This window comes from Oryza sativa, chromosome 1, assembly GCF_034140825.1.
Source record: "Oryza sativa Japonica Group chromosome 1, ASM3414082v1".
NCBI lineage: Eukaryota > Viridiplantae > Streptophyta > Magnoliopsida > Poales > Poaceae > Oryza > Oryza sativa.
Genome location: NC_089035.1, coordinates 30,600,288 through 30,620,980, shown reverse-complemented (window position 1 = coordinate 30,620,980; position 20,693 = coordinate 30,600,288). Strand labels below are relative to the sequence as shown.

General features: G+C 46.9%; 6 protein-coding genes across 7 annotated transcripts; 3 read left to right on the top strand and 3 right to left on the bottom strand.

Annotated features, from left to right (window-relative positions):
* Positions 1-234: 234 nt before the first annotated feature.
* LOC107276869 (uncharacterized) lies at positions 235-3,034 on the top strand. The gene is made up of 2 exons (XM_015792761.2): positions 235-669; positions 2,547-3,034. Exons 1-2 carry the CDS (start codon positions 305-307, stop codon positions 2,779-2,781), a joined length of 600 nt encoding a protein of 199 aa, XP_015648247.1. The 5' UTR covers positions 235-304; the 3' UTR covers positions 2,782-3,034.
* A 977-nt stretch (positions 3,035-4,011) lies between these two features.
* LOC107276756 (uncharacterized) lies at positions 4,012-6,498 on the top strand. Its single transcript, XM_026020558.2, has 2 exons — positions 4,012-4,319; positions 6,048-6,498. The coding sequence occupies exons 1-2, from the start codon at positions 4,027-4,029 to the stop codon at positions 6,238-6,240; spliced, it is 486 nt and encodes a 161-aa protein (XP_025876343.1). The 5' UTR covers positions 4,012-4,026; the 3' UTR covers positions 6,241-6,498.
* Positions 6,499-6,689: 191 nt separating this feature from the next.
* On the top strand, positions 6,690-8,167 carry LOC107275337 (aspartyl protease family protein 2). Its single transcript, XM_015783639.3, has one exon. It carries the CDS (start codon positions 6,747-6,749, stop codon positions 8,085-8,087), a length of 1,341 nt encoding a protein of 446 aa, XP_015639125.1. The 5' UTR covers positions 6,690-6,746; the 3' UTR covers positions 8,088-8,167.
* Positions 8,168-8,723: 556 nt separating this feature from the next.
* On the bottom strand, positions 8,724-10,739 carry LOC107276726 (GDSL esterase/lipase At4g10955). Its single transcript, XM_015792725.3, has 3 exons — positions 10,599-10,739; positions 10,157-10,247; positions 8,724-9,865 (listed from the first exon to the last, which is right to left on the bottom strand). Exons 2-3 carry the CDS (start codon positions 10,225-10,227, stop codon positions 8,881-8,883), a joined length of 1,056 nt encoding a protein of 351 aa, XP_015648211.1. The 5' UTR covers positions 10,228-10,247; positions 10,599-10,739; the 3' UTR covers positions 8,724-8,880.
* A 1,177-nt stretch (positions 10,740-11,916) lies between these two features.
* On the bottom strand, positions 11,917-15,740 carry LOC4324700 (fe-S cluster assembly factor HCF101, chloroplastic). Of its 2 annotated transcripts, none has more exons than XM_015792714.3 (15): positions 15,526-15,732; positions 15,270-15,395; positions 15,049-15,179; positions 14,908-14,958; positions 14,484-14,639; positions 14,271-14,414; positions 14,054-14,196; positions 13,833-13,902; positions 13,643-13,738; positions 13,452-13,541; positions 13,320-13,373; positions 13,123-13,246; positions 12,734-12,858; positions 12,436-12,558; positions 11,917-12,330 (listed from the first exon to the last, which is right to left on the bottom strand). In XM_015792714.3, exons 1-15 carry the CDS (start codon positions 15,614-15,616, stop codon positions 12,250-12,252), a joined length of 1,605 nt encoding a protein of 534 aa, XP_015648200.1. In that variant the 5' UTR covers positions 15,617-15,732; the 3' UTR covers positions 11,917-12,249. The 2 variants fall into 2 exon arrangements, with proteins under 2 accessions (XP_015648200.1, NP_001415082.1); NM_001428153.1 differs by having other exon boundaries at positions 11,927-12,330; positions 15,279-15,395; positions 15,526-15,740.
* Positions 15,741-18,111: 2,371 nt separating this feature from the next.
* LOC4324699 (protein SODIUM POTASSIUM ROOT DEFECTIVE 2) lies at positions 18,112-20,419 on the bottom strand. The gene is made up of 3 exons (XM_015766846.3): positions 20,045-20,419; positions 19,857-19,932; positions 18,112-18,474 (listed from the first exon to the last, which is right to left on the bottom strand). Exons 1-3 carry the CDS (start codon positions 20,252-20,254, stop codon positions 18,332-18,334), a joined length of 429 nt encoding a protein of 142 aa, XP_015622332.1. The 5' UTR covers positions 20,255-20,419; the 3' UTR covers positions 18,112-18,331.
* Between the last annotated feature and the right edge of the window lie 274 nt (positions 20,420-20,693).

Below are 20,693 nucleotides of genomic sequence, written 5' to 3'. Positions count from 1 at the left end.
TCGACGACGGCGACCTCCCGGTGAGTGGGCCGCGACGGCCAGCTTCAGCCCACGTCGTCTTCGTCTTTGCAACGGCCCATCAAACGATGGGCCTCGTCGAGAGATAAGCCCACAATGGAACGGGCTATTGTTGGGTTTGGGCCCATCACGCAGCCCGGCCTCTCTCTCGCGTCGTGACGCACACCACCCATCGCCTCTCCTCTCCTACGCTTCCTCTCTCTCTCCGACCTCCTCGGATCCGCCTCGATCTCCTCCTCCTCCTCCACGCGCGGGCGGCGAGGAAACCCTACCGCGAACGACGGCGATGGCGCTGCTCCCGCGGACGGCGCGGCTGGCGCTGCTCTCGGCGCCGCGGGCGTACTCGGCGGCCGCTACGGGGGCGGGCGCAGCCCCGGCGAGGTACGCGGGGGCGCCGCCGCCGGCGCCCCAGTCGAAGGCGGCCGAGTTCGTGATCTCCAAGGTGGACGACCTCATGAACTGGGCGCGGAGGGGGTCGATCTGGCCGATGACGTTCGGGCTGGCCTGCTGCGCCGTCGAGATGATGCACGCCGGCGCGTCCCGCTACGACTTCGACCGCTTCGGCGTCATCTTCCGCCCATCCCCGCGACAGTCCGACTGCATGATCGTCGCCGGGACGCTCACCAACAAGATGGCGCCCGCGCTCCGCAAGTCAGTACCACCTTCCTCCCCTCGGCTGCTCAGATTTCGCGTTCCTGTGTTCCGATCTGGGAATTTGGTGTTGCCCAGCTTTTAGATCTTGGAAATTATCTTGCCAGGGTGAAAAAGACTCAATAGCTAATGTGATGTCATTCTGTAGTGTAGAAAAGCCATAATCCGAAAAGCCTTAATCCCCACCTTTAATGTCATTTGGAAACTTGCCACAAATTCGACACAAGCACCAATGTTCTGAATGCCCGGACAGGACAAATGGGATAGTGCGGTGAATAATTGAAACCTCCTTCCAGCATCAATAGTGCATTAGTCTAAATATTTTGGCATGATTCAAAGTATGCCAATGAAGATTGTGGATCATTCAACCCACCATAACTTAGGATAACTTAGCATACGCCCTATATGGCCTTGCAGATATTTGAGAGGATAAATCGACTTGATAAATATATAGGGTCAATTCAATGGCTTGGTGTTAAACACTGGCTGGATTTGATTTTAGAACCATAAACCACTGCCTGTGGATCCCGATTTGATGGCTTGGTGTTAAAGTCTTGCTGGATTTGATTTGAGGACCTATGCATTCATGGAGGATCAGACTTGGAATGCTTATGCGTTCAAGCTTCAGTAGTGCTAAATGTTAACTTAATTAAAGCATTGCGTTTGACTTCCAGGATATATGTGTAACATAAATTGATTTGATGTTTACGTTGTCGATTACTCATTAGTGAAAAAACATATTTGCTGGTGAATTAGATATTGTGGGTACATAGCATGGTTGTTAAGGCATTGTTATGGCATCGCCATAGTGGTAAAGGCGGTTGCAGGATATATGTTGTTGCAGATCCCATGCCACTACCATCAGATCTAGCTCAAGATCGCAGTTGTTGCAGCTTGCTGGAGCCTTTGAATCTCTCTGGTGGCGGCGACGGACAATGAGGTGAGCAGAGGCATTGAGCTCTAATGGGCCAATGGCGCCATGGCAGTGGTAGCAGCCTGAGATGTTGAGCTCATGCAAAGGTGGTCGGCAGCCAGATGGCGGCTAGTGCCTCCTCTGCTGATGGCTGGTGGCTGGTGGCTGGTGGCTGGTGGCTGGTGGAGTATGATGCCTCTTAGGGCATACGTAGAACATGTGGGTATGAAGCTAATGTTAGCTTTGGTGGGTTGGCTGCTTGGCTTATTGGGCCTTTTATCAATTTCCCCTTTGCTCTTGCTGATTTTTCTACAATATTCTCCACTAATCACACCTTAGTCACCTCATATGACATCACAATTCACAACACCTCATGCCCTATGATGCTGAGGCGGTGGTGTGCAACTGTGTTGCCTCAAAACACCTTATGCCTTAACAACACTTGTACCTAGGTTATTTAAGATTTGCTTGTCTCGATACCAATTTTTTCAAAAAATAATATAGTGCTCCACGGTAGAAAAAAAAACAAATATATGCCCTGATTATTTGCATAAGCATGGATTTGCTTCTCCAAGAATCTATAACTCTAGAAAGCAAAGAAAAATCTAATTCTGATCAGCAAGGTGTAGTTTGTATTGATGTGCTTCTCTGAAATGTCCAGAAACCAGCAAAAGGAGTGGCGTGTTGTTCTGAGTGTTTGAAATCAAATAAAATTATTTTGTTGTATGAATGCCATGGCCTTTGTGGAAATCAGTGCTTTTCTTGTGTATCCTCTGGTTATCTGCTATTAATTTTAGGGTGCTACTTCCTTCTTCTTTTTTTTCAAACATGCTTTTTAAGATTTCGTGAAGAACTTCTGTTGTGCCTTTTGCTATTTAGGAATGGTTTTGTCAAAAGACCATTCAACCTTTCTTACCTGCTCACAATTTTATAATGCTAATGGCATTGGTAACTTCTTCCACAGGGTTTATGATCAGATGCCTGAGCCTCGGTGGGTTATTTCCATGGGCAGCTGTGCCAATGGTGGTGGATACTACCATTACTCCTACTCTGTTGTGCGTGGATGCGACCGTATTGTTCCTGTGGACATTTACGTCCCTGGATGCCCTCCAACTGCTGAAGCTTTACTGTATGGTGTCCTCCAGCTCCAAAAGAAGATCAACAGGCGCAAGGATTTCCTTCACTGGTGGACAAAGTGAGGCAATGCTTGCTACTGATCTTGGTTGTTTTATTTCTTTCGACCCTAATTTTCATCCGAAATAAGAATGGCGTTGTGCTCGGATCTGCAAACTTATTGTTGTGCCTGGAAGGATGTATACCCAGGTCGTGTTGATGTCAGTTCCACATCAATGGACGAGACCAGTGTTGGAACGAGTTTTTCTTTACATTGTAACTCAACATGTTAACTTCGTTTATGCAAAGATTCGCCTTAAGCGCGATTTGTGCGCTGTATCTTTACCCTTCACTAAACATTTTATTGTGTCCATTATTGGAGCTTCCTGGCGCGCCGTGTTCCCTGTGCTGTCATAATGTTCATAGTCCCATTGCATATTTCAATTCAACAGAACTAGAAATGGCAGTAATACAACTGTCCAAAAAGTCACCTGATTTAGATATTGTTTAGGCCCCTTGCACATGCGTTTATGTTTAGATTTTCTGAAGACAAAGTGGACTGATCATCACCTTTTAGAGAGAGTGTGGAAATTTCATCTGCGGATGTTTTAACACGGAAAAGGTGATGGCTTACTCGAACAACGACGTTTGTGTCATTTCAGCAGGCATCCTACTCAACTTCTGTGTCGTAGAATTATCACTTCTGCTGAAGACAACCCTGAGTTGAAGACCCATGCATCGTCAGGCCAGTCATAAAGCATTTGCATCCTATGGAGTAACCTTGTGCTCGAGCTTCCACCGCCGCAGCCTCGCTCATCGATCGGTGGAGACCGGAGAGGGATCGGCAGAGAATGCACGTGACACCAAGGGACTCTTCAGGTGGTCACCGAAGTTCTTCGTGTTAGAACTTGGAAGTGGGAATCGTGCTATGGCAGGGGTACTGTAAAAGAGATTATTATTGACAACTCTCAAAAAGAGATACATCCCGTTTTGTTATCGTAGGCTTAATGGAGTTCCCTTGGCAAAGCGGGCCCTAACCTCTCCTCCAAGCCAAGAGCGCCGCTACAAGAACACACACCCCCTCTGCCATAGCCGCCACATTGCCGCAAAGACGCAAATTAAACCGTCCTCTTCTGCCATCTCGTACGTCGCCTCCTTCCTCCAATCCCGGATTCCCGGTGATCAAAGCGAAAGAAGGTAATAATAACCAGTGATAGCTTCGAATCTCTGTACCGCCGGTGTTTTTGTTATTTATAATCTCTAATTATAATTGCGATCTAATAATGATCCGGCTTCGTGCATGGTGGTAGTAGCAGGATTGTTCGAGCGAGATGAATCCGGCGGCCATGGCGGCGCTGGGGTCGAAGCTGGCGACGCTGGGGTCGGCGGCGCGGGAGGCGGCGAGGGTGGCGGCGAGGCAGGGGTGCGCGTACAACAAGGCGGTGGTGGAGGGGAGCAGGCAGCTGCAGTCGAGGGCGTGCGAGGCGACGAGGAGCGCGGCCAAGCACGGGCGCGCGTTCCACGAGGAGCTCATGGAGCGGAACAAGCGCTACGTCATCGACCCGCCCACCATCCAGACGTGCCAGGAGCTCTCCAAGCAGCTCTTCTACACCCGCCTCGCCAGGTCCCCTCCCTAATCCCTATAGAGTGATAGATCGATCAGCATTGATTTTGATTGATTTTGGTTAGCTCGATCGATCTTTTTTTTCTTTTGCGCTCCATTGACGTACGTTGATTAGCTTCTTTGATGCCAACTGAACTTTTTTTTGGTAGATGAACATATTAATTAATTAATTGGTGCGATTACAGATTGTATAGTTACAACCGAAACCTACTACTAAGGATTTATAATTGAAAAGTAGATTGGTTTTACGGTTCTTGACACTAAAAATTTGATAACAAATATTAGAGTAGTTTTAATCTTAAGTCTGAAGACATTTGATTAAACTTTAATATTGAGTGGTTTTACAGAAAGATACAAAAGGTTTGTACTGTTTTATGATACCGGCCCTATGCTTTTTGAAGGATTGTGAAAAGAGAATCTCAATTCATTATTATGAGAATTATTGTCGCGCCAAGACCACCACCATGTTTTTCTCCCTCCGTCCTAACACTGAAGTATTTGCTCATGAAGAGCTTATTATTTTTAGATGTGGGGTTCTTCAGTCCTTTTTTTATATATATTTTTAGTTGTAGATTGCCAATGCATCTCCAATCTTCAGGTGCAAACGTTATTAATTAGGGTATGTTTAGTTCACGCTAAAATTGAAAGTTTGGTTGAAATTGAAACGATGTGACGGAAAAGTTGGAAGTTTATGTATGTAGAAAAATTTTGATGTGATGGAAAAGTTGGAAGTTTGAAAAAAAAAGTTTGGAACTAAACTCGGCGTTAGAGAGGTTGGACATGCCAAAAGTATAGTCGAATGTACAAGCTAGCCTAGGGAGAAGATGGATGTCATATTCGTCTTTTCACATCTACTAAATATTTGACTGCTAATACTCCCTCCGTATTTTAATGTATAATGCCGTTGACTTTTTAACAAACGTTTGACATTTCGTCTTATTCAAAAAAATTATGTAATTATAATTTATTTTATTATGATTTGATTTATCATCAAATGTTATTTAAGCATGGCATAAGTATTTTTATATTTGCATAAAAATTTTGAATAAGACGAATGGTCAAACGTTGATTAAAAAGTCAACGGCGTCATACATTAAAATACGGAGGGAGTAATAAACTTTCTGAGGGTCGGAGAGAGTAAATCATAGATGTTGAATGCTATTTTCTTAATTTACATACGAGTTTGTATTCATGCCTTACTTGTTGAGAAGGAACTCTGTATTCGATCATGTTTAGGAAAGGTAGCTGATGGTTTCAATCTCTCTGCGCAATCTTTTCTAGTTCGGTATGGGGCTTGTGCAAGGACTTCGTTTATTTCTTCTTTGAAAACATCGGTTTTATGTGAGCTTACTTTTTTTGTACAATAATAAACTTCTTTAGATGATGGAAGTGTTACGCTGTCGGCCGAAGATGAACTCAACCACAACAAAAAAAAAGTTGAACATAATGTATTTCTTTGGAAAAGTTAAATATCACCACTTACTAAATTTGTTTGTTGGCTTATTAGCCGCAACTAAAATTTAAATTTTGAAACGTAATTTAATCGATTTTTGAGGTATTTTTCATCGTATTTTATTTTCACTATTGATTTTTAAATCGTTAAGAACACAAATATAAAAAAAATTCTACTTACAAATTATTTTTGTTTACTTTGTTTATGTTTTTTCATGGTTTATCAGCCATCGTACACCGATGAGATACTAACAAGTTGATGTTTCGATCTTGCAGCATCCCTGGCCGTTACGAGTCGTTCTGGAAAGAGGTTGATGGCGCAAAGCTCTTGTGGAAAAACAGGAAGAATCTAAATCTAAAGGCCGAGGATATTGGCGTTGCAACATTGTTTGGTATTGAGTTGATAGCATGGTTTGCTGGTGGTGAAGTCGTTGGTAGAGGATTTACTTTCACAGGCTACCATGTCTAACCTCTTACTTCTAGCAAGAACGACCACACACTAGTCATACATCATCAGTAAGATATTGTGTTAATTTGCTACTTAGTAGAATATGTCTAGTCTGATCTTAGATTCCTATAATTCAAGGAGATAGTAGTAGTTTTTCTCTTCGGCACGATACAAGTTTTGTTATTCTTGTTATGCCACCAAACAGCATACATGTGAAACAGCCATGACAAACTAATTGGTTTATTTATTATATCTATATAACATATGGTTTATTTATTATACTCTGTTTGGAGTTTAGACATGTTAGTGTCCTGGTGTGTGTGATCACTTGCAATTGATTTGCACATTAATACTGCTAATTTAATTCATGAAACTGCTGCTGGCCAGAATCCGGACCTCAACGGGCAATCTATTCAATTGATTGAGTATTTCAATGGCCTTCACTCTCAAAAACTCCATATTTCATTAACACTGCCATCGCATTGCTCCATCCGTTTACCACCTTGATCACCACCTCGCCCTCCTCAATGGCGCCGCTCAAAACGTTGCTCCTCTTCCTCGTCGTCCTTCTCCCCGTCGCCAACGCATGCCAGCCTCCAAGAACACTCCACGTCCCGGTCTTCCACCGCGACGCGCTCTTCCCGCCACCGCCCGGCGCCAAGCGTGGCAGCCTCCTCCGCCAACGCCTCGCCGCCGACGCCGCGCGCTACGCGTCCCTTGTCGACGCGACCGGCCGCCTCCACTCACCCGTCTTCTCCGGGATCCCCTTCGAGAGCGGCGAGTACTTCGCGCTCGTCGGCGTCGGCACACCGTCCACCAAGGCGATGCTCGTCATCGACACCGGCAGCGACCTCGTCTGGCTCCAGTGCAGCCCCTGCCGCCGCTGCTACGCCCAGAGGGGCCAGGTGTTCGACCCGCGCCGCTCGAGCACGTACCGCCGGGTCCCCTGCTCGTCACCGCAGTGCCGCGCGCTCCGGTTCCCCGGCTGCGACAGCGGCGGCGCCGCCGGAGGAGGCTGCAGGTACATGGTAGCCTACGGCGACGGCTCCTCCAGCACCGGCGACCTCGCCACCGACAAGCTCGCGTTCGCCAACGACACGTACGTTAACAACGTCACGCTCGGGTGCGGCCGCGACAACGAGGGGCTGTTCGACTCGGCGGCCGGGCTGCTCGGCGTCGGCCGCGGCAAGATATCCATCTCGACGCAGGTGGCGCCGGCGTACGGCAGCGTCTTCGAGTACTGCCTCGGCGACCGGACGTCGCGCTCAACGCGCAGCTCGTACCTCGTGTTCGGCCGCACGCCGGAGCCGCCGTCCACGGCGTTCACCGCCCTGCTGTCGAACCCGCGGCGCCCGAGCCTGTACTACGTGGACATGGCCGGGTTCAGCGTCGGCGGCGAGAGGGTCACCGGGTTCTCGAACGCCAGCCTCGCGCTGGACACGGCGACGGGGCGGGGCGGCGTCGTCGTGGACTCCGGCACGGCCATATCCCGGTTCGCCAGGGACGCGTACGCGGCGCTGCGCGACGCCTTCGACGCGCGTGCGCGCGCGGCCGGGATGCGGAGGCTGGCGGGCGAGCACTCGGTGTTCGACGCGTGCTACGACCTCCGCGGGAGGCCGGCGGCGAGCGCGCCGCTGATCGTGCTGCACTTCGCCGGCGGCGCGGACATGGCGCTGCCACCGGAGAACTACTTCCTCCCCGTGGACGGCGGGAGGCGGCGGGCGGCGTCGTACCGCCGCTGCCTGGGGTTCGAGGCGGCGGACGACGGGCTCAGCGTGATCGGTAACGTGCAGCAGCAAGGATTCCGGGTCGTGTTTGACGTGGAGAAGGAACGGATCGGTTTCGCGCCAAAAGGTTGCACGTCTTGATTCAACTTAATACACTTCTTGAGTTAGCCTGAAGCACGTGTAATTCTACTACAGTTATCAAATGTTGTTTCAGCTCGTACTTAAATGTGTGATTCCGATGTATTTTGGTACATTTGTAATGGTCTAAAAATATTTTGGGATCTTTTCCCTTCCGTCGTGTTAAATGTTAGACTACTAGGCATTACAACACTACGTGGTTATGGTGCTATTATCACGGTTATCACGTACAATAATCTTTTCAGTTTTTGAAGCCACGCTATACTGCACGTTTTTGAAGCCACGCTATACTTCACGGTAACCGCACGGTTTTTACGGTAACCGTCAAACCATGGACTAACGGTAACCTCATCCTAAATGGTTTGGTAAACACTAAAGGCCACACGCTATAGACAAGGGGGCATCCTCTCCAGGTTTAGAATCCTCCCCCATAAGAGTTCATGTTATTTTTTACCCAAAAAAACTTGCACAATTTTTTTCTTTTAGCAAATTCCCTTGCTGATTTGGCACTTTGACAATTGACACGATCTATCATCTATGGAGTTGGAGAAGCTGCGGCCACGAGGAGTCGAGGAGGCCCCCATGCCATGCGCCTCCCTAGCGGCTATGGCCACGCCTCGAGCACCTGATCGAGCTTCATTTAGTTGATCGATCTGAAAATTAACGAAACAAGAGCACATTGTCTCTACAACTTCTTTTTTTTTTAAACACGGATTGATGAGTTATCGAAATGACGAATGAATCCCTGATCGAAGCATCTTTTCCCCGCATTGTGCAGATCGAATTTCAAGCTTTATTAGTAGTAATGGGCGGCGCATTCCAGCGCCAGGTCCGGCCTCCACCACTGGTGGATCCCGTGCGCCGCCTTGAAGTCCGGCGACGCGCCGCGGTTCACCGTCAGGACGGCGGACGGGAACAGGTGCAGCGGCTCGCATCCACCCGCCGTGCCGATGCCCAGCAGCAGGTCCTTCACCGAGTTCCTCGTCGCCACCCTCCCCACGGCGCCCGCGCCGATGTCCTCCATCTTCTTCCGGTGGTCGAAGTACCCCACGTACTCGGCGCTGATCGGGTCCCCCGGGTTGACGAACACGTTGGGCACCCACCGCGCCAGCGCCGCGAAGGCGTCGTAGCCTCCGCCGCCGCTGCCATGGTGCAGGAGGGTGGCCGCGGCGGCGGTGACGAAGCTGTTGGCGATGCGGACGCCCTGCCTCACCCGCCTGTCGCCGATCCTCTCCACCGGCGCCGACGGGAACGGCGCGTTGAAGAGGAACGTGGGGAGGGCGACGCCCGCCCTGGCCATGGACTTGGCGGCGAGCGTCGAGATGGCGGAGCCCAGGGAGTGGCCGGCCAGCCAGACGCGGTGGTGATGCTGATGCCCCGCCGCGGCCACGACGGCGTGGACGGTCCGCATGGCGGCGTGGAAGCGGGAGGTGCGGTCGAGGCCGTTGCGGACGAGCTGGAGGTCGAGCGCCAGGTCCCGGGACGCCGAGGCCTTCTTGGTGATGGTGCCGCGGAACGCGACGACGTAGTGCGGCGCGCTGGCAGCGGCGGCGGCGGCGGGGTCGAGGAGGTGCCACGGCGGCTGGAACGCGTAGACGGCGCCGAAGATGGAGGAGTCGGCGGCGTCCACGAGCACCTCTCGTACCTCGAAGTGGAAGAACCTCCACCACGCCGGCGCGCGGGCGTCGTGGCCGTGCCGGTTCCACTGCCGGTCGCGCTCCATGACGTACACGCCCTGGACGAGGCTCGCCATGACGGATCGCTGGTGGTGCGGGCAATTCCTGGCCGGAGGAAAACCATCAGAACTCAAAGGTGATCAGATCAATGGTTCCCAATGCAGGTTCCTGCTTGTTTTCTTTCACAAAATATACGATCTTTTTTATGCTTAGTTGCTTTCAGCACTGCAAGTTAGAAATCTCGGGGTTTCAAAAAAAAAGTTAGAAATCTAAGCACGGTACTAGACAATGCAAATTCTTCAAGGAAACAGAGCAATCTGCAACCAAAAACTGGAAAGTTTTTTTTAAAAAGTAAAAAAAAAAGGAACAATGGAAAAGAGGGAATCAGCAAACTACCAATTCACATATGTCAAGTACGTAGGTCCTGACACCTCAAAGATGTCCTTCTGTGACGGCATTTTGCCCATCTTTTTCTTGCTCGGTTGCTCTGCACAACAAAGGGAAGAAATTTGCATGTTAGTCTCAGTGTCATAGGACAGAAATTTACAGATTAAACCGCTCTACTTGATTATATGACCAAGATTCCCACTTTCCTCTTAACTTAACAGCTCCACTCTGCAGTATCCTGCTGCATGGATGTATCCACATTCTGTACAGAACCTTTGTGTGCAGCAGGAAGAGAACTTTTGTCTAATCATATTCTCTAGAGCTCAGGATCGACAGTGAACCAAATAGTTGACAATGTGATCCATAAATCCGTGATACATCAATCGCGTATTCACAATTTCACATTACAAGAATCAGAGGAGAAACTAAAGAAAAGCAGCAAGAACATTACCCGGAGATAAAAACTACTCTTTGCATATCATCTCCTGCTGAGGATCATCCTCATCTTCATTGCACTTCTGACTCTGAAATGAATTCCTCATAGCAAGAGCGTTTATTAGCCAACCAGACGACTTAAGTTTCAAGATCAAGTCAAGAAAGGAATCTAACTTTTTTTAAAAAGCGATGAAAACAATAGTTTAAAAGATTGTGCGGGCAACGAACTGCATCAGATCAAATGGAAGCTCCAGTTGCATGATTTGGGCAATTTTTTGTTGGCGCTGACTCAGGCTGCAGAAGTTAAGAAAGGGTTGTATCGGAAGAGCAGGAAACCAGAAGACTTTATCACTTATTTTTTTCAAGAAAAAACTTATGAGCATGAAGTCTCCGGTTTTGTACAGTTGGTCGGAGCACAAGTGGCTTAAATTTATAAAGAACATATCATGTGCCGTGCAGATTTGCATAGCATTACTTCCTCTTCACATCCTTTCTGGAGGAGCAATTAGAGCAAGTTTAATAATGTAGCCAACTACTAACTCTAAAAAATGAAACATTATCTATAGCCAACCTAATAATACACTCATGCAATAATTATTTGTACATATAAACCGCATCATTAATACCTAATCCATCCATCTCTTACATAGTTATTAGAGCTTGTGTTGCAGCCAACTATAAATCTATAACTTTTCTTGTCTCTTGTCTCTTCTCTTTTCTCTCCTTCACATAAGCACAACTTGTACAACTCATTTATATAAATCCCATTTTACTCACTCTTAGAAGATTGCAATTAATGAAGACATCTTTTTTTTTGGATTCCTAATTGGATACAAACTTTGGACTGGTTCTTTATGATATTTTTGCTGACAAAAACATAGCTGAGAGGTGAGGTGATATTGCTTAAGGCTAGTGATGACATCTGAAAAGTCTAAACGTGTCGATTGGTTCTCTGAGTTATGCAACTTCAAAATTTTTGTATGACGGGCCCGGTTGACAAAACCAGAACTGGTAAGCAAAAGTGCTTCCAAGTTTTTTTTTTTTCTAACTCGTCGTGGAAGAATCTAATGTGGTCGATAACTAGAATGAAGTGTGGATCTTCCAGAATTTTGTGTAGCTACCTGGCAAATGATAGAACAACCCTGTTGTTTCGCTTATGCTTATTAGCCAAACTTTGAATTTTAAAACTTAATTTTAAATTCGATTTTATGGTTTTCTTTTTCATGGTTTATTTTATATTATTTGTCTTTGAATCGCTAAAGACATGTATATTAAAGTTTTACCTACAAGTTATTTGTTTCCTAATAAACTGTCTGGATAAGAGCAAAATGATATAGCTTGAAATGACTTCGGAAATTACTAATAGAGATAATTCAATAAAGTTCATTAGCAAATTGTAACTCAGAAGACTCTTACATGTCCTTTTGGTCGATATGTGGAATATGGATGGTGGAAACACATCTTGAATCCCCCTTTTCAGACTTCAGAGCATTTCAAATGGACCAAAAGTAAGAAAAAACAATGCCTTCTATTCCAATAAATATTGCTCATTGTACACTGTTACAGTAATCACACTTCTTTTCCCTGTAATCCTAGAAACTCTGAAAGTCGATTGTATCAAAAGTTTGTTTTCTTGCCCCTTCTGACTGAACATTATCTCTACTCTATCATGAAGAGACTGCTGCTGTTGTTGCACGAGGAACATCCACAAGCCTCTCAAGCATTTCCAATTGATCATAAGGTGCTATCTGCAGAGAATCAGATTCATGTTCATTTCATCTCCATTTAATCCATCTACATGAATTTCGGAAGTCTACTGTACATGAAATAATCTTTATTTTGTATTACATTACCTGAGAAAAACCATCAGGCCAAGTTATAGAAACTGCGTAGTTTCCCATAGGACGGATCTCTTCAGGTTCAATGTCTTCTGGTATATCACCATATTGTACTTTCTGCTCACCTGTCCATTCGTCCTGCAGACAAGAACTACTTAGTTTGTGCAAAACAAGGGCAACTGTGAAAATATTGGTTTCTGAAAATACAGACTACATGATTTAGTTTCTGAAAATTATAAGCACTGTACACGCCATTTGAAGTCGATGCCAGTGTTAGAATAATACACATTAAACGGCGAAAAGGTATACCCACCACACTTTGAGCAGATCGGTCATTCCTTCTGACTGTTGCTGGATGCAACAAGAACTCTTCATCTGAATCTGGTACTTTCACTCGGATTGCTCTAATTGATCTATCATAGGAAACTGCTGTTGAAACTGGCAAAATGAAAAAGATTAACACATCATTACAGGAGAAAAACTTGGTAAAAAAAGAAACATATCTGTTTTGCTGTAATACATTTTTTGAACAAAAGCTGGCAGTATTTATTTTTTTTGGGAATAAGAAAGCTGGCAGTATTTATTGGTATACTTCTTTCTTCGTTTTGTTTAAATTTTGGTTAGTTCGAATTCACCAAGAAAATAAATTGTATGAACTACTTTTACATATTCTAGGTTGTAATTTGTGAACTGCTAACTTACCCTGTTGTCTGATTTTAGCACACTGCTGAACAACACAAACTCCAAGATTCTGAAACGTCTTAGCAACATCCCCTTGTGGATCAGCCACTACTTCAGGAATTCCAGTATCTCCAGACGCTGAAAGCTGTAAATTATACCAAACTGTGATCATTGCACTCACTTTTATCCTTGTACAAGATAGGTGGGATTGAGCTTACAGTTGGCCGTATCGGCAAATCGAAGAGGTGAGGTATTCCAAACTGCTGCACAACCTGAAATAATTGCAATGCTGACGCAATTCAAAAAATATTCAAGAGAATGTGCTAAATGTGCATCAAAACTTTTCTTGCCTGAGCTCCAGAACCTTGCCCAAATGGGTAAAATCGTTTTCCATCAGCATCGAAGTAGCACATGTTCTCAACAACTGCAACGCACGGAACCTTCACAAAGAAGATGAAGATGAAGCAGAAACAAATTGATGCACGAATAGTAAGCACGGTAGATTACAATTAAAATGAACAGTGATATGAAGATTACACACCTTCAGCTTGGAAAACATTCTAACTCCCTTTGCAACATCGATGAAAGCAAGCTTCTGAGGGGTGGTAACAATGACAGCTGCAGTCAATGGGGCTACCTGATGTTTCAGACATGTTAAATTTCACAGTGCCTACAAGCATGGTTGATGTTACCACGTGTGATTTGTACAATACTCAGGCTAGAGGTACCACCTGACAGAGTGTTAAGTGTATATCTCCTGTTCCTGGAGGCATGTCAATGACAAGGTAGTCGAGTTCGCCCCTTTATGAAAAGAAGAAAAAAAGTCAAGTTTTTTCAACGGAACCCAATAATATTATTGGGAATCTACGAAAGGCTAAGCTGGTAAAAATGGGCTGCTTTATTATGTTCATCAGATGCCTTCATAAAGATGTCAAGTATCTCTTTTGCATACCAATCAGTAGTGGTCAGCAACTGATTAATCACTCCCGAAACCATTGGACCACGCATTATAGCTCTTCCTTGTCCAGCAAAGCCAAAAGACACCATCTTGACGCCCAAATACTCGGTTGGAAGAATACTTCTGCTTTCTGGGTTCTAAAGGTAAATCTGTTTACCATTATTAGTGCAACCACTAATTTTTTGTTAACACAATTATTCAATCAGCTTACCATCACTAGCAGCCGGTTTTCAGGAGAAACCATAGTTGGTAAGCTCGGACCGAAGACATCAGCATCAAATATTCCAACCCTGGCCCCCATACCAGCTAATGTATATGCAAGATTTACAGCAACTGTAGACTTTCCAACTCCTCCCTGGGAAAAAATGTTTTTTAGTTACTTACTACTAAAAAGGACTGATTTATTATTATCCTGAGGTCTTGCCTTGCAGCTTGAAACTGCTATGATATTCGAAATCTTCTGCAATCCTTCTGGAAGCTCCCCTGCGTATGCTGGTCGTGCAGGTTGCGCAGACATTGTAACATTGACCTTCTTGACCCAAGGAAGTGCTGCAACAACCTCATTTGCCTTCTCTTCAAACTACAAAGCAAAACAAGTCTTCATGCAATTTTGCCGCAAATTGTTTTTCCAACCCAGGATAGGACAGCATTTTTACAAACAGATAGGAGTATAAACCAATCAGTTCACATTTATACATCTATCTCATCAGATGCCAATGATAAGCTTAACCGATACTATTATCTCAAAACCAATATAGTTACTGCTATTTTGTTTGAGACAACTGAAGATAAAGAGTGAATAGTTCCACGGAGATAACTGAACACGTCAACACAGGAACTGTACTCACCATGTCCTTGATCGGGCAGGCAGGAGTCGTCAGCTCCAGACGAAACGAGACCTGAAAAAGCAGAGCCAAATGGAGACCAAAGTAAGCCAAATGTTCGAGCAGTGCATCCAGGCTTCATCAGCAAGTGTCCTTCAACTTAACCTCTTCCAAGGCCTCGCTAATCTCCAGGTCCTTGACGAACCCGCACGAGACGATGTCCGTCCCGAAGTCGGGATCGATGATTTGGGAGAGCGCCACGAGCACGTCCTTCTTGGCGTCCTCCACCGACGCCACTGCCACACACACCAGTTCGAAAATCAAATGGAAAGCACACACAAACGTAAAACAAATTTCGCAGTTTGCTGAGAGGAGTTCCGACTGACGAAGGTTACCGCTCGACGAAGCGGCTCCCGCGCGCCGCCGGAGCCGGCCCACGCGCCGCGGCGAGGGGCACCAGCCATGCGCCTGGGCGGCCGCCGCGGCAGGAGAAGCCTTCGCCGAGAAGGCGCCTGCAAGAACCATGAAATCCGTGGAGTTAGCTCGCCGGTGAGAGCCCCTGCTCGGGCGCGTCAGAGCATGAGCACGGAGTAGAAGCTGAACGCGAGACAAGGCAACCATCCAACCGCCGTGTGCGCTCACCTCGCGGGGTTGGAGTCGACGGGGGGAGGAGGAGAGGGGGCGCGGGCGGCGCGAGGAAGGAGGCAGGCGCGGCGGCGCGGAGGTTCCGCATTGCGGGCCTTCGACGGCGAGGCGAGGAGATGGCGGGCGCGCGCGCGGCGAGGAAGCGTGGCGCGGAGGAGCGGTGGGAGGGAGTGGCCGTCTCTGGGCCGCTGGTTGTGTGGATTTGGTTTGCCTTTGCTCGCTTGAAGATTAGTGGTACAGGCAGATGGCGAGAGCGTGGCGGACACGGGACACCGACGAGTGGGCCCTGTTGGATTACATTTTTTAAGATAATGGAATAAAAATCCCAGCCTCTGCAAATTTTTGGATTACATATGCCACAAGTAGTTCGCTCGAGTGTCGGTACATCCATAGAACGGGAGAAGGCACAGCAGCTAGGTAAATTTTGTCGCTAAGTTTGTCAAGAAAAGTACGTATTTTGCACATTATTTTTTTCCCGAGTTTATACGTGGATAGTAAAATGTAGTGGTCAAGGTTAGTAGTATCGGGAAAGTGAAATCATCTCTTTCGTGCACGTCACCTAAATAGTCATAAAAATATGAAAAAAATTGGCAACATAGATTAATATGAAATATATCACTCCACAAACATGCAAGTTTAAATTCAACTTCTACAAGTTGTAACAAAAATAACAAATATAGTTGCGAATGTGAGATAACTATTTTCAGTTTAATTTGTTATTTTTGTTGTAACTTATAGAAGTTGAATTTGGTCTTGCATGTTTGTGGAGTGATATATTTCGTATTAATCTATGTTGTTAATTTTTTTAAATTTTTTGATAACTATTTAGATGACATGCAAACAACGAGAGGATATCCTCTCGAGAGATAAAAATAGTGTTGTTTCATTTTATAGATGGAGATGGGCCGAAAGTTCTAAACGCACACGAAGCCACCAACAGCTCGGACAAGGCACAAGGTAAGCACATATGTGCATGGGAACAAGTCCGCCTTTGTCCCTCGTCTTCCCGTGGAGTTTAAATTCTAAACCATAATACCAGAAATTTTACCACCCCTTCTCCCCAACTTACAAAATTGGATTAAATTAGATCCTATGATAGGATGGATGACCAGTTTCGCTGACGTGGCATCCTAATGAGAACAAATAAAAAATTTGGGGCCCATATGTAAGTACACATCCACCTCTCCCATCTCTTCCTAGGAGCTCATTGGTGAGGAGATGAGCGGGGTGGTCGGCGAGATGATCACGAAGGCAACAATGGCAGTAGGAGGTCGGCAAAGAGGGGCTCCAGTGGTTTGTGGCAACACGGGAAAGAGGAGGGAGGCAAGGGAGACAGTGCATTGTGAGTTTGCCTGTGGGAAGAGAAGCAGTGGTGGCGGTGCCGACGAGCCCCTGGGAGCTTGAGCTCGTCCGCCCTTCAGTACGCGAAGGGATCCAGTGGCGGCGGCAGCCAGCAAGCCCTACGTGAGCTCAAGCTCGGTCAATTGCTTGTGCGAAGGGAGGCTTGCCCAAGTCCTATCACAATCAGTGAAGGACACCCGTGAATTCGACAGAGGATAGACAAATATGCAATGACAAACATGACGGCATCGCAGGTGGTGTGGGTGGGAGGGCTCGCTGCATCGAAAGCAATAATTGTACCTGCGCCCACCCAAGATCCGTCTCCCGTCCTCGATCTCCAACTCAATAGCGTTGTTTGGGCCCTTCCCGACGATGCGTTACAACTTCAATAAGAAGGAGATGGCGCCTGGCGACAGCCTACAGGCGAGCACCTTGAGGAGCACATGCTGCTCCACTTTGTGAACCCATCACCCGCCACCAGAGACAACATCGACACTGACCGCAATCTTCATCAAGGGTATTTGGCGTATAGCTTGTCGTCGACACCGATAGTATTGAGCAAGTTGGCATGGAGGAGACGAGAAGAAGCATAGGAAGAAGGTGAGGTGGTCACTTTACTTGCGAGCCCCACAAACTAAGATACCACATCAGCGAAACCTGGCTTTGCGAATTGGTGGTGGTGGTGGGGGGAGTGGGGGTTCAGGATTTCCAATATTGAGGTTTAGTGGTACTATTTAAAACTCGACAGAAAGATGAGGAACGAATAGTACACTTATTGCTATGTCCATGCTATGTGTTGCAGACGGTCCATATACGTAGCCCGTGAGCGTCTCGGCCCTGGCCCCTCCAGCACTCGCCGGCCCATTGCCAGACACCACAACCGCGTGACGCACCTTTGCTACACGCGACACAACAACTTGTCCTCACTCGCGCCCGCGAACGAGTGGGCATTGGCCCAAGCGCGGGACGGAGCGCCGCGCCGGTTACGCAACGCGAAGCGGGAGCCATCGGTTGGCTTCCGCTTCCGCCCCCGCCCCCGTCCCCGCGCGCGCGCGCGCGGCCAACGCCAACGCAGCCTGTTTATCCGGGTAAAGCCACCACGAATCGAGGCCACTGCCGGTCCTGGCGTCGAACGACTCGGCAAGTGTACATGATCCAACCGGAGATGGTCGATCGTCCAATGCAGCAGCGACGGGCAAGATTGTGATGGATGAGTAGTTGAGGACCAATTTAACCGACCGATGCAGGGAAAACACATGCACTGAAAATGGCGCTTCTTCCCTAGTTACATTTCCTGATCAATCCTGACGGTGCTTCTGTATATGTGCACGCGATGCGTTCAAGACCGAGACGGACGAGAAGGCACGACCCCATGGCGTACCATACACTTGAATACTTGACGCGACGAGATCTCACATATATGTATTATCCCCGCCGATCTATCATTCTACTACTAGCTTAGCTAGCAACCTTGGGAGTTGGGGGCCACCCACAGCTCTGCAAACTTCATCACCTTGGAGACGCTCGCCAGCACCTCATACGGCGTGATATCCCCTATCACCACCACCTTCTTACTCTCTAGATCTACCTCAAACGACGTAACACCTGCACACCACACACAGAAAGATACATGTTCAGATGCATGTAATGCAGAGTTCATTCAGACTAACTTGAAAGTTGAAACTGACAAATCCCTTCCATTTTTCGCTTGATCCGGCAATGAGCCGACAGACGGTGGCAACAAACCATCTTTTTTGTAGAGTGAAGTAAAGTTTTACTACCAAAATCTTGGGTACCGACTGGGGTGGCGACACCTAAACTTCTTTCCAGAAAGGGTAGGCAAGCACAGGCAGGAAGGCAGCCATGCACATGTGTACAGTGCAAACATGTGCTGAAACCTGCATATAATGCATGGATGCATTTGGCCTGCGTGCCTGCACAAGCCGCAACCAAAACGACACGAAAGCCAACTCATGAGCAGCGGATGATCGCACATTTTCGAGCTCCGTGACCTGTAACAATACTACTTTTCTTCAGAAACATTTTCGTTTTCTGAAATGATAGTGGCTTTATGGAGCAGAGCACATTGCTGCTTGGTTGTGTTCACTGTTCGCCATTAGCGAAACAACGAGGGAACCAGAGTAGATCGCTGGGGTTGGGTTCTTCGCTTTGCTTATACTGAAATCATTGGAGGTGTACAAGGGTCAACCACCGGGGCGAGTTTTTCTTCCTTGCACTGACAGGCCCGTCTTCTTGCAGCAGCTACGAATTCTTCTGAAACTCTGAACAACTCACTGCCCTCTCTGACTCTCCCAGACTCTGCTCACATCCCAAAGATGCCCATGTGGTAGCACCAGGCTACGTTATAAAATTCTCAGATGTACGCCATTTCATAACCCGGTGATTTTTAAAAGATAACACCGACTCAGTGATTGATTCGAGGTCCTAGATAGTACTAAAATTCGACAAATATGAATGCTTCGCTTGACTAATACTCCTAAGAAATGTACACACTTGCATATATGCATGAAGTACGTTGAAGAGATGTTGAGTAAAAAAGATCGAGGCAGGATTCAACTCCAGGATTTCAGGTATTATCACCTTTTAGACTAGCGGACTGTCAAATTAGTTGTCACAAATTCGAGTCCCCTGCCCCTAAGTTATTGCTGTGCCATTGCTATTGTTGTGTGAGTCACAGAGTCCTCAAGTAATTGCAACGAAGAAAAACAGAGAGAAAGAGAACGAACAAGTGGGTTACTTGTTCAGTTGTTCTTGGGGGTGAAGAATCATGAGTTCATGGCACTACAAATAAAGTTCAGAATGATATATCGGTTCAAGTAGTTTTGTTCGTTTGGTAAATGAAAAGTGCAACTTTATGATAACGAGTACTTCAAAATGCATCCTTTTTAGCACTAGGGCCTATCAAAAGAATCTGAACACCGTCCCAAAAAAAAAAAAAAAAGAACAGAGGATCAGCTGTCTCATACCGTCCATCTTGGATATATGCTTCTGAACTTTCTTGGCGCATCCGTAGCAGTGCATGGACACCCTGAGCTCCACGGTCTGCACCAACCAAAAAACGCAACAGATGGAACAGAGAGAAAAGCATCAGCAGACAGAATGTTTTGCAGACATGTCCTTAATAGAACAGGGGAGAGGAGTTCATGTTCATCACCTTTGGCTCTAGATGGAAAGCGAGAGTCTTGGCTCCGCCGACGAGATCCTTGAGCTTCACAAGCTCTTCCAGCTGAGAGCTCACCAGCGCCTCCCTCTCGATGGCCTCCTCCTCGTCGTCTTCCACCGAATGTATGCAGACGCAGGCGTTCGTGCAGAGAGCGAGGGAGAAGCAGTCGAGGACCTTCTCAAAACCTAGCTTCCTCCCCATCTCTCACAAAGTGCAATCCTTTTGAAAAAAAAGCAGCCAATGTCTACTGCCTCTCGCCAAGATTGGCTGGGCTCTGCTGCGCAGGGGATAATGTGAAGAATGGCACAGCTTTGCGCGAGAAGAGACAAGTAGATATGCGAGCTGAGCCAGTAGACCTACCAAAGCGCTTGGAATGAGGTCAGGGAAGAGGCATATATACAAGCTGTAGCAGTATTGAAGTGGGCTATTGCCCAAAAGTTTGAAGCAACTTCCTAGAAATATTATTAACTTTTGTTCAGTGCAAGACATGGTCAGGCGCCGGTTTTACAACGAGACAAGCTGGTAAGCTCTGCATGTGACAATGTGCTTGCCGATTGGCAGGTACTAGAACTGGTGCAATTATGCATTGCAGAACACATTGCAATGTTTCTTTTAGATAATGAGAACTCACTGCAATGTG